We start from the raw sequence: 14,924 nt of genomic DNA on the forward strand, positions 1-14,924 counted from the left end.
CCTGGTGGCTGTCATTCCTTCTCATCCTCAGGGAGCTGAGAGGTCCACTCCAGGAACCTGTGGTGGCCTGAGACACCCAGAACATGGACCGAGTGACCAGATACCCCATCTTCAGCATCCCCCACTCACCGGGCATGACCAGCCTGGCTCTCAATGGGGACACCAGTTACACATACCAGCTGGTGGATGTGGGGCCCTCGGACAGCGGCTGGGGCCAGGACCAACCTATGAGGTGGGCAGATGACCGCAAGGCCCGGCTGGATGTGTTGAGGACAGGCACATCTTGCAGCTTGCGCACCTTCGCCAGCCAGCCGTCCCTTCAGCTCGAGGACGATGACAATGAGGAGGTGAAGGCCCACCGCCTAGACCCCAGTGATGCCCCGCTCAGGCGGTCATGGGACCTGGAGCGGGAGCGCTGGGCGGTCATCCAGGGCCAGGCAGTGAGAAAGAGCGGCACAGTGGCCACGCTTCATAGCACCCCTGACAACAGGAACCCCGGGTCCCCAGGACCTCAGTTCATACCCCTGGAGGAAAATGTGGTCGACAGGGAGCAGATCAACTTCTTGGCAGCGAGGCAGCAGTTCCTGAGCCTGGAGCAGGCAAATGCAGGGGCCCCTCAAAACCCCCCAGCCAGGGCGGCCCTGGCGTGTGCCCCGCCCAGGATCAGCCAGGCCCCCAAGGCCTTGAACAAGCCGCCCCTCGCCAATGGGTATGCCGTCTCAGCCAGGCCCCAGGCGAAGGAGGGGGTCATGGGAGGGAGGAGGGTCCATGGTTTGTCCACTGGGTCCAGTGTCCAAGCTATGGACGGCCCTGGTTCCCAGTCCCAAGAGGAGCCACTGGAGGTCCCCAAGGAGACACCCATTGAGCGGGAGATCCGACTGGCCCAGGAGCGCGAGGCAGCTCTCCGCGAGCAGAGGGGCCTGCGGCGGGCGGCGGGCCACCAGGAGTTGGTAGAGATACCCTCCCGGCCTCTGCTGAGCAAGGTGAGCCTGGTCGAGGCTCCAAGGCGGGACAGGGGGCGCCCATCACTCTATGTGCTGCGAGACATAGCGCAGGAGACGCAGCGCGAGGAAGACCATCGGCGGGCGGGCCTGCAGGCGGGCTGGGTGTCCCTGCCCAGCTGGTACTCCGAGGGCCCCCAGCCTGGGCTTAGGAGAGCACTTAGTTCAGACTCCATCCTTGGCCTGGCCCCAGACACTAGTGCGGCCGACCCCACTCCAGAGCTGAGGAAGGTGAACCGCATCCCACCTGATGCCTACCAGCCATACCTGAGCCCTGGGGTTCCCCAGCAAAAGTTCCCAGCTTTCCACACATACGGCAAGCCTAGTGGTCTCTCTGCAGATGAGGCCAAGGTGGTGGCCTCGCCAAAGGCCACAGGGTCCCAGAGGCATCTCTCAGAATCCTCTGGAAAACCCTCAAGCACAAAGCAGGAGTTCTGGAAGCCCCCCAGGGGATCCCCACAAGCCAACAGGGGTGTTGTGCGCTGGGAGTACTTCCGCCTGCGTCCTCTGAGGTTCAGGGTCCCAGATGTGCCCCAGAAGCCTGAGATCCCCCGAATCTGGGGCTGGGAAGTGGCTGGGGCCCCAGCATTGAGGCTACAAAGATCCCAATCCTCTGAGCTGCTGGAGAGAGAGATGGAGAGTGTGCTGAGGCGGGAGCAAGAGGTGGCTGAGGAACGACGCAATGCTCTCTTCCCGGAGGTGTTCTCCCCCCAGCTGGACTGTGACGAAGACTCCAGGAGCTCCTCCCAGGCATCGGGTGAGGAAGGGTCCTGGGGAATGGCTGCTTTGATCTGGTTTCAGAAGTTGGAGCAGAGAGGGGTGGGGAGGTGGAGTTTGGGGATATCAGGGGGTACTGAGGGTGGAGGGACAGCTGGGAGACTCTGCCCACTCCCCCAGTTGGCTGGTCTCTCTGCCTGTATGTCTCCCTAAGCTGTAGATTTTGGAGAGAGGTGTCAACTTTGCCCTGGGGTTTTTACATTTTGTTATTAGGTGCATAAAGGGTTACAGATGTTGTATCCTCTTGGTCAACTGCTCCCCTTTGTCAACATGAAATATCTCCTGTGTCACCTTCTTTTTTTTTTTTTTAATATATCTTTGTTGATTTCAGAGAGAGGAAGGGAGAGGGAGAGAGAGAGATATAGAAACATCAGTGATGAGAGAGTCATTGGTCAGCTGCCTCCTGCATGCCCCCGACTGGGGATCGAGCCCGCAACCCGGGCATGACCGGGAATCGAACCACATCTCCTGGATCCTAGGTTGCTGCTCAACCTCTGAGCCATGCTGGCCAGACTCCTGAGTCACTGTTAATGTCTTTCACCTTGCATGGTTGGCCCATCCACCCATCCAGTTCTTCCTGACTGGCTATTTTCTCACTCTAGCAGTTTTTCTAATAAGCTGTCTGCTCTGCACATCTGCTTATTCACCTGCCTCCTTAACTGGTGTTCTGTGCCTCCCAGGCTTTGGTCTGACAGGTGTGCTGCCCTCAAGGGACTATGGCACCCTCCCTGATGTTCCTTCCTTCCCCCTGCCCACCACAGGCATCATAGGCAGCTACTCGGTGTCTGAGTCACACTTCTTCAGCCCCATCCACCTGCACTCAGGCCTGGTGTGGACAGCGGAGGCCCCTGCTGAGGTGACTCCTGGGCAAAGAAAGAAGAAGGAGCAGGGGGTGAGTCTAGAGCCCTGCCCATCCCCTCAGGGGCTGGCTGAGGTCTGACCCCACCCCATTAGGGCCACAGGAAGGCAGAGCAAGACTTGCCAAGGGTCACATGGCCCGTTAGTTCCTGAGCTGGGACTTGAACCCAGGCCTGAAACCATACCACACATCTGTAACCATGAGGCCATCTCCTCCCTGAGCTGGGTATTGGGAAGACCGTAGACAATAACACCAACCCCAGCCTCACCCACCTGGAGCCCACAGCCTGGTCTCATGGCTTGGGGCACAGAGTGGAGCCCAGTGACCTGGCTCAAGTCTCAGTCCTGTCACTTTCCGGCTGTGTGATGTTGGGCAAGTTCCTGCCCCTCTCTGGTCCTCAGTCTCCTCCTCTGTGAAATGAGCCTGATAGTAAGTCCAGCCACCTCCAAGCCTTACATTGGGCCTGGCCACGGGAAGAGCTCCATAAACATTGACTGTCTTTATTATGCTGAATTGACAAAGAGAAAAAAAATGGCAAATGATAGACTGAGGCTGCACTGAGGGGAACAGCCTGAAGGAACGGCATGGTGGATGGCTGAAAGTGGGGTGATCGAGGGGCGCTCAAGAGAACCATGTGGGCATGGAACACCTTCCGTCCTGCCTTAAGTGGTGACCAAGTGGCTGTGTGCTGAGTTCCAGGCAGGCTCTGGGGTGGGCAGGGCCAGGAGGCCCGGGGGCTGACGTGTGCTCTTTTCCTATAGTACGCCGGCATCAACCCCTGGGACCACGTCAACTCAGAGGTGAGTGTCCTCCTGGGGGCAAGGACTGTCTTTTCCTCCCCTGTCTGTGTCCTCTGCTCCATGGCACCAGGGACATCAAAAACCTTTCTTTTGGGTGTGAAAATTTCACGGGGTAGTCTCTTCATTGATAGTGTCTACTTGCAGTGGATTTTGCTCTGATCTGCTTGTGATGCCTGCCATGGGCACAGATTGGGCAAAATAGGTGCACTTGCAGCTTCTTGGTCAAATGATGAAGGTTTTGGAACAGATTGGGGCATTTTCTTTGAGGGGGGAGTTAATCTGAGAGTGTGGAGAAGGCCAGCTATCTCGGTGGATTTGTGGAATATATTTGGGGCCATCTTTGAGCTGAGCCCAAAATGCCAGACCCAGGTATTTCCCTTGCTGTGGAGCTCAGCATGAGTTAGCGCATCCCTTGGTGCTATTGCTAGGAACAGAAGGTCTGAAACAGAGGAAGAGATGGTCTTGCCAACCTCTCCTATGAGTTGGCAGTGGGGGAGGTGTCTTGGGGGGTTTAGAACCCTAATGGGGACTCTATGCCTCCTCTTGCAGGTCCTGGAAGCCACACGGGTGACCCGCCACAAGAATGCCAAGGCTGAACGCTGGGAAGCCGGTGTCTATGCCAGTGAGGATGAAGACTGAGCCTGGAGACAGGGGTACCTTGACCCTGTGGGAACTGCCAAGACCATCACTGAGCCCTCCACTCTAGGAAACAGGTTCCCATTTAAATCCACAATCCAAGAACCACAAATGACATGCTGACAATGCAGAGGGCTGGTGTGCCTCCAGACTCCAGGGCTTTCTTTGCCGATTTTATTTTTCTAGAGAAATTTTTCTGCTTTTTCTGAGTCTAAAGTTGGGGATAAGATGGGACCTCTGCCAATTCTTTCTGCTTCTAGGACTTTGCCAAATGCTCTTAGGTCCAAGAAGGAAGGAGACCAGTCCCCCCCCCACACACACACTCCAGTTGTAATTATTCCTGCCAGTCTGAGGGCAGAGAGGCTGTTTGGAGGAAGGCGTGGGTGGGTCCTGGCACCTTGAGGAGCTGCAGGTCTGAGGGGAAAGACAGTCGGTCCCCCTCTAAGTCCAATCTGAGAAGGGAGACCTGCCCCACTCCAACCCTGGGAAACCTCCCAATCTGAGAAAGGAAATCTGAGTGCCCAATCTGAGGGCCCCTGTGCTGCCCTGGAGTCCCCTCCACGGCACACCAGCAAAGCCCCGACATTATGGGGTCCCATGGGGACAGCACCTGACTGGCAGAAAAATGGGCTTGACTTGTGGGCTAAAAGGGGTCCTTCTGCTCCCCCCAAACTGCTTGTCCAAGTCCACCATGAAATAAAAGCTCCTTCCTCTGTCTGGTTCATTTATCTTGGTGACACTCACTGCTCCCACAGGTACCTCTGGCCTTCACCCACCCAACAGGTCTGCAAGCCACATGACAGTCTGTCAGGGTCACATTCAACATTTCCAGCATGTGGCATGCAGTAGGTACTCAATCAGTGCTTGTGGAGTGACCATCTTTAGTAATGCCAGGCCCAGTCTTCCCACCTCGTCCCATCCCACTGAGTTAGTCATTGCTCTTCAATGATACTCACAGTGCTTACTAAGGACAAGTATTGTGTCATTCCACTCACAGGAGGTCCCTAGAGGAGTCAGATTCACAGAGACAGAAAATAGATGGTGGGTGATGGGCTGAGGGTGGGGAGGGGAGTTATGTTTAATGGGGTCAAAGTGTCAGTTTGGGAAGATGAGAACGTTTTGGAGATGGATGGTGGGGTTGGCCACACAACATTGTGAATGTGCTCAATGCCTCTGAGCTGTACACTTAAAAATGGTTAAGACAATAAATTTTATGTTATGTGTATCTTTTTTTCCATTGCTTTTCAGAGAGAGTGGAAGGGGAAGAGAGAGAGAGAGAGAGAAAAACATCGATGTGAAAGAGACACATCAATTGGTTGCCTTCCACACACTCCCTGACCAGGGCCGGGCATGGAACCTGCAACCAAGGTACGTGCCCTTGGCTGGAATCAAACCACAGACCCTTCAGTCTGCAGGCTGACGCTCTAACCACTGAGCAAACCGGCTAGGGCATGCATCTTAACACTATAAGAGGTGGGGGGTAGGGGTAATTGGCTCTCTTGAAGGCATAAGAAAGTCTTTAGGAACCATAAGGGAGGCTTAAAAAATTAGAAGTGCGCTATAAATGCAATATCCTCTTTGAAATTCTTGACTTGTCCTGATTGGCATGTGCTGATGAGGCCAGAAGTGCAACCATTGGAAATGTCTTGTTTTTAAGATTTACTTTTCATCTGAATTCTTTTAATGAGGCAGCCTCCTTAGAAAGCAGAGATAGAATTCTATCCACCTGCCAGGCTTCCTGCCCAGGAGGTATTCAGTGAAAGGTTTAAATAAATTCTTAGTGAAATTCCCCAAAGAGGGCTGGCCTGTCTGGAAAGTGGAAGGACTCCAGGGCAGGCTCTCAGGTTGAAATGAAACCAGGCGGCCCAGTGGGCGGCACTTCTCAGATCTTGTATCTGCGGGTCCCTGGCTGCCCCTCATTCTTTCCTGCGAGGGGTAGATACTTTTCCTTGGTTTTCCCCCAGCTCAGTGTATTATGATCCAGGAAGGGAGGAGAGTTCTCTCCCAGGCCATTAGAAAGGCTGAAATACAAACCGAGTTTCTAACTAAAGTGCCAGAATCCTGCCTCCTTCCCAGGTCTGCTTCTCAGTACTTTTTGCAGCTTCCCCTCTGAGCATCATTCTTGTTTAGTTGACTCCTGCAGGATTGTGGGGTATTCAGGAGGCTATGCCTCGAGGGAACCCCTCTCACGCAAATATTTGGGACATACGTATGCTAAAAAAAAGTCATTCATTGTTTATCTCAAGTTCAAATGTAACTGGGCATTTTGTGTTTTTAGTTACTAAATCTAGCTGCTCTTGATGCAGAGACTGTCAGACTGGCCGGCTCTTCCCCCTGAGGGACTTGTAGGCATCCAAGAACAGCAGACAGGCAGGTCCCGAAACGCAAGCCCTTCAGATGCATATGTCACACGAGCTGCTGTCCCTCCAGCTGCATGAAGCACACGACCAGCCTTGAGTCAGGACAGGAGGGCTGCAAAGGGGCATGGGAGGCCTGAGCCACCAGGAATATTCCTGGAATAATCTACCAGACCGTGGGATCTGGGAAGACCCTTACCCTCCCTGTGCCTCAGTTTCCTCATTTGTACTACAGGATATCAATGGTATAGTATCACCTTCATAGGGCAGTGGTGAGGATTAACTGGTTACTACCTTGTATACAATAAATGTCAAATTAGTGTTGGCTCTGATTAACCATTGTGTGATGATTTGATTCATATCTGTTGTCCCACCAGGCAGGCCACCTGATTGGTGGGGAAGGGGTGTCTGTCTTGTCCCTGTCATGTACCCAGTGCCCAGCAAACCATAGGTGCTCAGTAAATATCACAGTCTCTCTTCAGTTACTAAGTATCTGGTGCTGTTCAAATCGCTGGAACCCAGCTGTGACCAAGGGGCATGGTGTCCATGCCACAGAGCTAACAGGGATTAAATAATGACACTTAAATGTATGATCTGTGGCTGGTGACAAAACGCAGGCAATGAAAACCATAAGCAGGAACAGAGCATAGGGTGTACCAGGTGGCTCCCTGAGCCAGAGCGGTCAGGGGAGACCTCTCAGAAGAGGTGACCTTTAAGCAAAGGCCAGAATTAGGTGAAAGAATGAGCCAGAGGAACAGAACCAGGAAGCACATGCAAAGGCCATGAGGCTGGATCGTGCCTGGCATGTTGGGGTAACAGCGGGGAGACCTGTGTGGTTGGAGTGGAATGAGTGAGGGGGAGAGAGGGAGGAGGTGAGGGCAAGGAGATGATGGGGGGGGCAGGTTGGGCAGGGTGCCACCGGTAAGGCAGGACTTGAACTTTTACCCTCCCCCCCCAGGTGGGAGCCACCGAGGCAGTGGGCAGAACAAACTAGGTGCTCACAGGTGCCCTCTGGTGGCTTTGGGGAGAATAGACCATGGAGGCCAGGGCAGAGCTGGATGCAGGGACTCTGCCAGTGCAGGTGGATGAGAAATGTGAAGAAGGCAGGGAATAAAGGGCCCCAAGGTCGGCCCCTCCTGGCCAGATGGTCCTTGGGCTCTGGGTTTTCTTGCTGCCTCCCCAGGTCCTTGCCAAAGGGGCCCTCCACGAGCAGTTCACTCAGGCTGTTTGCTGCTCCCCAGGCCATTACAAAAGGCTTCCTGGTTAGGTCAGACCCACCAGATTTATAATCTCCCTTGGGATCAACTCAGAGTCCACTGATTTGGGAACATTAATTACATCTGAAAAAGCCCTCTCCACCTTTTACCAAATAACGTGCTACATACACTCAAGAGGGTTACACAGGGTATGTACATGGGGGCAAGAATCTTGGGGCCACCTCAGAATCTGGCTATTTGGGGAGGACCTAAAGTGGGGTCTTGGGCATGGGCTCTGGTAGAATGAATTGGGTTCAAACCTCATCCCCAGCTTCTATGCATTGGGTTGTCTTAAGTTAACCAGTCATTTTTCCTTCTCGAGCCTCAGTTTTCCTATCAGTAAAGGGGAGATGACCCCTTGGCCTCCAGAACTGACGGACCAAGGAAATGAGGTAACTGAGAATTACTTGCCCTTGAGGTCTCAAACTGGAGGCATTCAGAACACAGACTTCTCTTACTTGACCATCAGTGTTTTACTTTCTTTTTTCTCTTTTAAAGAATTTGCCAACAGCCCTGACTGATGTGGCTCAGTGGCTGGAGCATCAGTCTGAGCGCTGAAGGGTCATGGGTTCGATTCCAGGTCAAGGGCACCTACCTGGGTTGCAGGTTTGACCCTGGCCCTGGTCAGGGTACATGGAAGGCAACCAACCAATGTGTCTTTCTCACATTGATGTTTCTCTCTCTCCCCCTTCCCTCCCTCCTTTCCACTCTCTCTAAAAATCAATGGAAAAAATATCCTTGTGTAAAAATTAACAAAAAAACAAACAAACAAAACAAAATAATTTGCCAACAGTTAAAGAGCAGGACATTTAAAAAATCTGAATTTCTCACTTCTCTTGAGAAGTTCCCACTCTCTGGCCGGGCGGATGGAGTTTTCCAGCATCACCCGGGCCTCTGAGGTCCCTCCTGACCTCGCTTCAGGTGGGCTCCAAGTGGATCCATTAGGGAGAACACCTGTGTCTATTTTACCACATTTCCCCTTGTACAAGGGTAGTGAAGAAACTATAATTGGATAAAAATGAACAATGGCCTTGGGAGAGCAGTTTTTTTAAAAATAAAGCCTGCCTGGCCGGGTGTGGCTCAACAGTTGAGCATCAACCTAGGATCCAGGAGATTGGGGTTCGAGTCCCGGTCAGGGCACATGCCGGGGTTGCAGGCTCCATCCCCAGTCGGGGGCGTGCAGAAGGCAGCCCATCAATGACTCTCTCATCATTGATGTTTCTATCTCTCTCTCTCTGAAATCAATAAAGATATATTTTAAAAAATAAAAAATAAAAATAAATCCTCCTTTGCTATCTACGTCTCAGTCTGCACACAGGGTCTGGGGTTAAGCCTGGTCCCTGAAGCAGATTTCAGGAGTCTTTCTGGCAGGTCCTAACTTGGGGTAAAAACTGGGCCGGGCCTGAGATCTGAGGCCACTTGCAGGGCCCCTGGGCCCTGCTTTGCAAAGACAGTTGCTGTGTTGGGTTAAACAGGGTTCCCCCAAACTCGTGTTCACCGGAACTTTAGAACGTGATGTCACTTGGAGACAGGGCCTTTGTGGGCACGAGGACAGACTGAGTAGGTAGCTACAGTGGTTTCTATCCCTCAGTGAGCTTATTTGTGACGTGATGGGGTTGTCAGTGCCTGCTAAACCTTCAACATGGAGCTCATGTGTCTCCTGGCTGGGTTCCTTGGCTCGCTGACTCAGGTGTCCATCATCATTGCCCATTCTTCTCCCAGTCTCATTGACCCCCAGGGGCATCATGAGGGTTACCAGGCACCTGGTGCATGATTGGTGCTGAATAAATGTTGGTTCTGGTTACTATAGATCAAGTAAATAAACCAATCCTCACCAGACAACCAGGGACTTTAAAGCAACTTCCTGACTGGAGGCTGAGAGGAGCAACTATATGCTGCCACCAGGGGGCAGCAAAATAGCAGCAATGTGGCACCAGCTCCCACCCGCCCCGAGAAGCCTGCCCACTGCCACGCAAATTCCTGGTCCTCTCCCCGGCAGAGGCTCCCCAGCACCCGAGAGTCCCCGCTGGGGAAAACAGAGCTCCAGCGCCACAAAACATCCCCAGGCTGCTGGAGACAAAAAAGAGGGGAGTGGCGGTGGACAGTCCTCCGAGCCATATTCCACAGAGGAAAATGCACACCTTTTAATACATTTTAATGTATTTAAACATATTTTAATAGATTTCTCCCCCAGAACATTAAAGTAATTGGGGGGAAATTGAAAAATTAAAAAAGTATGTGTATTGCCTTGACCAGGTGGCTCAGTTGGCTAGACTGTCATCCTACACACCAAAGGTTGAGGGTTCAATTCTCAGACAGGGCACATACCTAAGTTTCGGGTTTGATCCCAATTGGGGCATGTGCAAAGACAACTGATTGATGTTTCTTTCACATGGATGTTTTTCTCTTTCTCTTTCTCTCTCTCTCTCTAAATATCAATAAAAACATCCTCAGGTGAGGGAAAAAAAAAAAAAAGGTATGTGACTCAGCTGGTGTTGCCCCGTGGCTGAGCGTCAGTGCATGCCCCAGGAGGTCACTGGTTCAATTCCCAGTCAGGCCACATGCCTGGGTTGTGGGCTCGATCCCCAATAGGGGCTAAGCAGGAGGCAGCCAATCAATGTTGATATTTCTCTCTCATCAATGTTTCTCTCTCTCTCCCATTCCTCTCTCTCTAAAATCAATAAAAAGAAAAAAATATTTAAAATAAGGTATGTGTATTAAAACTCACGGCACTATTTTAGGTTTAAGTGTATATTTTTGTACTTATACTCTAAACAGAACGTATTAATTTTTTCCAGTCCTGCCAATGCTTCCTAGGTTTCCTGCTTGGGACTTGCTGGGTGAGGAGTGACAGCTTGTGGGCATGGAGCATCCTCTGTGAGGTGATGAAAATGTTCTGGAATTAGACAGTGGTGAGTGTTGCACAAGTCTGTGAATATACGAAAAACCACTGGATAGTCCACTTTAAAATAGTGGATTTTTATGGGATGCAATTACATCTCACTTAAAATAAGACATTTCTAGAACATTCTGAAGGTAGCTGCCTCCCTCCACTCCCTTTGCATTCTCTGTCTGTGATAGCAGGGGTTCCCGTTGGCAGGTGCTGACCAGCACTTGGTAATACTGATCTTTTTGGTTTTAGCTGTTCTCATATTGCAGTGGTCCCTGTCTGGGTTTTTTGTTTTGTTTTTTAAACATATTTTTTATTGATTTCAGAGAGGGGAAAGGAGAGAGAGAGAGATAGAAACATCAATGATGAGAGAGTTCTCATTGATCAGCTGCCTCCTGCATTCCCCCCACTAGGGATCAAGCCCGAAACCGGAGCATGTGCCCTGATCAGGAATCGAACAGCGATCTCCTGGATCCTAGGTCAATGCTCAACCACTGAGCCACGCCTGGCCGGGCCCTCTCTGGGGTTTTAATCTGCACTTCCCTGTGGACTGGTGCTGTCAAGTACATACTCATGGCCTTTGGGTGTCCTTCAAGGACCTACCCTTTCAAGTCGTTGGCCCATTTTCTTAACTTGGGTTCGCTGATTTCAGGTCATTTATTTGTGAGAGTTCTTTGCATATGTTAGACCCAAGTTCTTTGTTGTCTTATGCCCTGCAAATATCTTCTCCCAGCCTATGCTTTGCCTTTTGACTCTCCTAATGGTGTATTTAGATAAACCAAATTGTTTAGAATAAAATAGTAAATGTTTTAAATAGATGTAAATGTTACAGGCAAGGAGGTTCAGCAGATGAGTCACTGAGGAGGTAGTCTGCCAACAGTAGCATCAGCTTTTCCATGTGGAGGGCAGTGAAAATGAGATTGGCTTCATTCACAAAGAGACCGAGGTTCTCAGAAGCACCCTGACTTGTCCTGGGTCACCTGAATGGGTCATCCCCATTCTGTGCTCCTGCCCCTGATTTCGGTAGAAGCCTGAGAGGAATGTTTCTGGGAGATGCCCCCCCGCCCGCCCATATTAGGATATTTCTAGCAAATCTGCGGGTTTGGCATGAAACCCTCAATTTCAAGTTACAAAGTCTCATTTCCTGCCAAGTGTAATGGAAAAGGCTGGGGACGGAAGGCCACTATTTATGTCTTGTCTCCTCTGGCTGGCTGCCTCAATAGGTCAATCATTTGTGTAACTGTGTGGTGTGGAATGAGGACACGGCCACCCACAGGAGCTCCCTGAGGACCTGTGCCCCATCCATGTCCACTTCTGGGTTCCCCAAGGGGCCGTGGGTGCTGGGACATGCCCAAGTGGGCAGCTGGCAACAGTGTATTCACACTGGGTCATCAGCACCAGGTCCTTCTGGGCATTAAATGTTAGGGTCCTGCAATTCTTCACAAAAGAATTGAAAACTGGCTGGCAGCTGAGGGGCAAGTTAGCCCCGACCACACTCCTCTCTTTTTCCAGGTGGCTGGAAAGTGCCCCGGGCAGGATCTGAATTGGGGCTCCCTTATCCAGAGCCTGGTAAAATGGTGGGGCACCTTGCGCCTTCAATCAGCCCTATTTATCACAGGAACCCATGGAAACTTCTCCCGGTCCCACTGAGCTGCTCTCATCAATAAGTCATTGGCAGGATGAATGGCTCCTCCCCAGGGAGCAGCGGCGAGGCAGGCGCCTCACCCTCTCCATGCCGCTATGGGCCGGGTCGGGCTGTCGAAACTGCTGGTCAGGCCGCTCCTCAAAGGTTCAAACAGGGAGTTACTGTGCGACCTAGCAATTCTACTCCTAGGTGGAAATGAAGATGAGAACTGGAAACCTGTGGACACACAACAACCTGTGCACCCATGTTCACAATTCTCGATTCACAGCAGCACAATTCACAACACTCAAAAGGTGGACACAATCCAAGTGTCCATCGATGGGTGAATGGACAAACACAATGCGGTCCCTCCCTACGCCAGAATATCACTCGGCCATGAGAAGGAGGGACGCGCTGACACGCTGCAACACGGATGAGCCTCGAACACACGATGCTCAGGGAGAGCAGCCAGACACAAAGGCCACACAGTGTGTGAGTCCATCTATGTGAAATGTCCAGAACAGGCACGTCCAGAGACAGCAAGTGGGCTAGTGGTTGCCAGGGGCTGGGGAGGGGGCTGGGGGTGACTACTGATGGGGATGGGTTTTTTGGGGGGTGATGAGGATGTTCTGGAATTAATGGTATTGATGCTCACACAATTCTATGAATATACTAGAAACCACTGAATTGTATAATTTATTTCTTCTGCATAGTTGTGTGTGTGTTTTTTTAATTCTCACCTGAGGATATATTTTTTTATTGATTTGAGAGAGAGAGGAACAGAAACATCAATGCGTTTCCATCAGTTTCCTCCGTTATTGCTGGCTTTAGGGAAGGGAGAGGGAGAGAGGAACATCAACCTGAGAGCGTAACATCCGATCGGCTGCCTTCCTCACGTCCCCCACCGGGACCAAGCCTCCAACCCCGGTTTGTGCCCTGACTGGGAATCGAACCAGCGGCCTTTCGGTGCACGGAATGACGCCCAACCAACTGAGCCACACCGGACAGGGCTTTTTATTTTTTAATTTTTTAGCAATTTTAGGTTTACAGAAAAATTGAGCAGAAAGAGCAGAGAGTTCCCATATACCCTCACCCCGATTTCCCCATTATTTTCTCCCTTATTATTAATATCTTGCAGTGAGGTGATACATTTGTTATAACTGATGAGCCAATATTGATAACTAAAGTCCACGGTGGACATCAGGGTTCTCTCTTGGTGTTAGATAGTCTATAGGTTTAGACAAATGTACAATGAACCACGTCCATCGTTACACCCTCTGTCCCTCCCCAGCCCCCGGCACCTAGGTCTCATTTTCCCGTCTCCACAGTGCTGGCCTTTTCCAAAATGTCCTAGAGTTGAAAGCATACAGTATGTAGCCTTTCAGACTGGCTTCCTTCACTCAGGAATATACATTTACACTTTCCCTGTGTCTTTTTGTGGTTTGATAGTTCATTTCTTTTTAGTGCTGAATGATACTCCATTATCTGGATGAACCACAATTTATTTATCCATCACCTGTTGAAGGACATTTTGGTTGTTCCCACGTGTGGCCATTGTGAGCAAAGCTGCTATAAGCACCCTGCGCAGTTTGTGTGTGGATGCCATCCTTTTGTTTTACATCTTCAGAGCACCAAACATCTCTGGCAGGTTTTTCCAGCCATGGAGTCCAAGGTAGTAACTCAAGTGGGGCTGCCTGAACTTGTCCAGATTTCCCAATTTCCCTCCTGTGCACTTAGCTCTCAAATTATAAAAATGCACCATTTGGTCTAACACACACCCCCGCCAAGCATGCCATGACTCTGCCAGTATGACCTCGGGGGGGCCAAAAGCAGAGGCTTGAACCCGGCCTCTCCTGTGGGACTGAAGAATCCTGCTCACCTGTGGGACTGGAATAAAACAGGTCAGCACTGCAGGAAAGTCAGTAGTTCCTCAAAAAGCCAAACTTAGAGCCCTGGCCAGTGTGGCTCAGTTGGTTGGAGCATCATCTTGTGCACCAAACGGTCACAGGTTTGATTCCCAGTCAGGGCACATACCCAGGTTGTGGGTTGGATCCCTGATTGGGGGGTGTGCAGAAGACAACTGATTGATATCTCTCTCTCACACCAATGATCCTCTCTCTCTCCTTCTCCCTTCCTCTCTCTCTCAAATCAATAAAAACATATCCTCAGGACTAAAAAAAAAAAAAAAAAAGCAAAACTTACAGAGTTACATCTGTCCCAGCAACTCCACTGCTAGGTCTGTACCCCAAATAACCAAAATCATGTGTTCAAACAAAAATGTGTTCACGACTGTTCTCAGCAGCACAATTCACAACAGCCAAAAAGCAAAATAATAGGTGAAAAGACAAACACAAAGTGATTCAGCTATACACTGCAATACTCAGCCATAAAAAGGAGAGAAGCACTGACACTTGCTAGGACATGGATGAACCTTGAACACCTGATGCTCAGTGAGAGCAGCCAGATGAACAAAGCCACACAGTGGCTTTCCGGTTATGTGAAACGTCCAGAACAGGCAAATCCAGAGACAGATAGTGGGTTAGTGTCAGGGGGTGGGGAGGGGATGGGGGAATGACTACTAATAGGAATGGGGCTTCTTTTTATGGTGATGGAATGTTCTGGAACTAGATAGAGGTGATGATTACACGGCATTGCAAATGTACTAAATGGCACTGAATTGTTCACTTAAAAATGATGACTTCTAGCCCTGGCTGTTGTGGTTCA

The 14,924-nt window shown here is 50.8% G+C and overlaps 1 protein-coding gene across 1 annotated transcript; it reads left to right on the forward strand.

Moving 5' to 3' along the window:
* MISP (mitotic spindle positioning) lies at nucleotides 1–4,358 on the forward strand. Its single transcript, XM_087815982.1, has 4 exons — nucleotides 1–1,758; nucleotides 2,540–2,670; nucleotides 3,399–3,437; nucleotides 3,987–4,358. Exons 1-4 carry the CDS (start codon nucleotides 84–86, stop codon nucleotides 4,074–4,076), a joined length of 1,935 nt encoding a protein of 644 aa, XP_087672108.1. The 5' UTR covers nucleotides 1–83; the 3' UTR covers nucleotides 4,077–4,358.
* Nucleotides 4,359–14,924: the final 10,566 nt, after the last annotated feature.

Source organism: Miniopterus natalensis, chromosome 4 (assembly GCF_054644295.1).
Source record: "Miniopterus natalensis isolate mMinNat1 chromosome 4, mMinNat1.hap1, whole genome shotgun sequence".
NCBI classification, from domain to species: domain Eukaryota; kingdom Metazoa; phylum Chordata; class Mammalia; order Chiroptera; family Miniopteridae; genus Miniopterus; species Miniopterus natalensis.

Excerpts from the sequence above, each read along its gene's own strand:
- MISP (XM_087815982.1), top strand. The coding sequence starts at position 84 with ATGGACCGAGTGACCAGATACCCCATCTTCAGCATCCCCCACTCACCG. Across the intron at positions 1,759-2,539 it reads GAGCTCCTCCCAGGCATCGG|GCATCATAGGCAGCTACTCG; the intron begins GTGAGGAAGGGT and ends TGCCCACCACAG. Across the intron at positions 2,671-3,398 it reads GAAAGAAGAAGGAGCAGGGG|TACGCCGGCATCAACCCCTG; the intron begins GTGAGTCTAGAG and ends CTTTTCCTATAG.